General features: G+C 31.0%; 1 protein-coding gene across 1 annotated transcript in view; it reads right to left on the bottom strand.

Moving 5' to 3' along the window:
* Window positions 1-2,500, bottom strand: part of LOC137619449 (uncharacterized) — a 25,781-nt gene that overhangs the window by 1,251 nt on the left and 22,030 nt on the right. Inside the window, exon 3 of the mRNA XM_068349508.1 lies at window positions 1,074-1,492. Coding sequence (XP_068205609.1) covers window positions 1,074-1,492 — 419 coding nt within the window. The remainder of the gene's footprint in view (window positions 1-1,073; window positions 1,493-2,500) is intronic.

The raw sequence follows: 2,500 nt of genomic DNA, 5'->3' as shown, positions 1-2,500 counted from the left end.
TATATATATAGATATATATATATATATATATATATACATATATATATATGTATATATATACATATATATAGGTGTATATATATATATATATATATGTGTATATATATATATATATATGTATATATATATATATATATACACATATATATGTATATATAAGTATATATATAAACATAATTATATATATATATACACATATAAATATGTACATATATATATATATATATATATATATGTATATATATATATATATATATATTCTAACTTATAAATATATATACTTCAATATACATTATATATATATATATATATATATATTTATATATATATATATATATGTGTGTGTGTATGTGTGTGTCTGCGCGTTTGTGTCTGTATATATATATATATATATATATGTATGTATATATATAAATAAATATATATACTCATATAAATATATATATATATATATATATATATCTATATATATATATGTATATATAAAAATATATATATACACATATATATATCATATATATATAATTTATATGTATGTGTATATATTAATATATAAATATATATATATATATATATATATACATATATATATATATATATATATATACTGTATATATATATATGTTACGCTCAATGTTAATAGTTGCCTAATGTGTACATTACGCATATTTTTGCCCAATGTGAACACTGGGCAAAATGGTTTGCCCAGTGTACATATTAGGCAGAAAAATTCGTAAATTCGCCTATTGCACACATTATACAATCCCATTTTGCGGAATGTGAATATGTCACACAATTTTGTCTAATGTGAATATGAATAGGCGGAAGTAGGACAAAGAGACACAGATACAAACTGATAGAAACATGAACTTTATTCCAGACACACTTTTATAATAGCTACACAAAATGAAGTAAACACAAATAAACAAAAACAAAACTGTTATTCACAGTGACACTGACAACACTTAATTTTTGCACGCTCTGCCTGGGTGACAGCGAGAGTTGCATTTCATTTCTTTCTTGCAGCAGCTGCATCGTCCTGACGAACACTGTGTCCTACATTGACACTTTACAAACCCTTGTCCTTCAGTAGCCTTTGCTGTTGCTGTTCTCAAAGTGAGACGAATATCAGGAACATCATCTGCCTTAATCAAAATATGATCTATAGGACTTAGATCAGCTGCTGTGTATTTGGATCCAAGAACTCCCTCACGGCAACCTACAGTATACAGCCCATCTTCTCCTTTCATGACGACCACAAGAAGATTCTTCGGATCAGTCGGGCCGCGATCAACGTTTGGAACTCTCAATGTAGCCCACTGCCCAACTTCTAATCGTCGAACTAATTGATTGCCACGACGTGTCATCCGAACTGCTGCTTTGGATTGACCTGCATCAGCTGCATCTAAGATTTCCGGGAAACACACACTTTGTGTCTCTGCTGTCGCCCCTGTCACTGCATCTTCGTCACTCTCCACCTCAGCTGTTGCTCCTGTCAATGCATCTTCGTCACCCTCCACTTCTGCTGTTGCTCTTGTCACTGCATTTTCGTCACTCTCCACCTCTGCTGTTGCTCCTGTCACTGCATCTTCGTCACTCTCCACCTCTGCTGTTGCTCCTGTTACTGCATCTTCGTCACTCTATTCAATTCAAGCAAAATATGGTTGCCTAATCTGAAAGTCTTGCTTAATGTGCAGATTAGGTACGCATTTTGCACAATATAATAATTAGGCAAACTGTTTGCTTAAAGTAAACATTAGGCAATTTCCGCTGCCCAATGTACAAATTAGGCAATTATTAACATTGAGCGTAACATATATATATATATATATATATTTATATTTATATGTATATATATATATATATATAAATATACTTCAATACATATATATATATATATATATATGTATATATATATATATATATATACAGTATATATATATATATATATATACTGTATATATATATATATATATATATATATATATATATATATATATGTGTGTGTATATATATATATATATATATACAGTCATACCTCTGAATACGAAAGTTTCTGCTTACGAAAAATTCAGGATGCGAAAAGTGATTCGAAGATTTTTATGCCCCAGTATACGCATAAAATTTCAGGATACGAAAACCTTACGAGATCCCAACTCTTCGCTGAGAGTAATTTTAAAAAGCTTGCGCCGCCAGACTTTGAACTTGGGTAGACTCACTTACAGCCTCGCGCTCACCCATTGGTTATCTCCCTACTCAGACGCTACCTGACACCATAAGATCCTGCTTTCCTATTGGTCGGCAACTATCCCAGCTTGCTTACGCACGGGCGTTCATCTCTCTCTCTCTCTTTTTGTTCCGACCGCGGTATCGTTAACAGACATTGTGTGCTTTCGCTTGTTTGACATAGTGTTAATATATAGTACATTCGTACGCCACGTGTTATCGTTATTAAACATTCGTTACTCTGCACTGTACTGTATTAATGTTTACTATACAT

Source organism: Palaemon carinicauda, chromosome 26 (assembly GCF_036898095.1).
Source record: "Palaemon carinicauda isolate YSFRI2023 chromosome 26, ASM3689809v2, whole genome shotgun sequence".
Lineage (NCBI taxonomy): Eukaryota > Metazoa > Arthropoda > Malacostraca > Decapoda > Palaemonidae > Palaemon > Palaemon carinicauda.
This window is presented reverse-complemented; position numbering and strand designations above follow the sequence as displayed.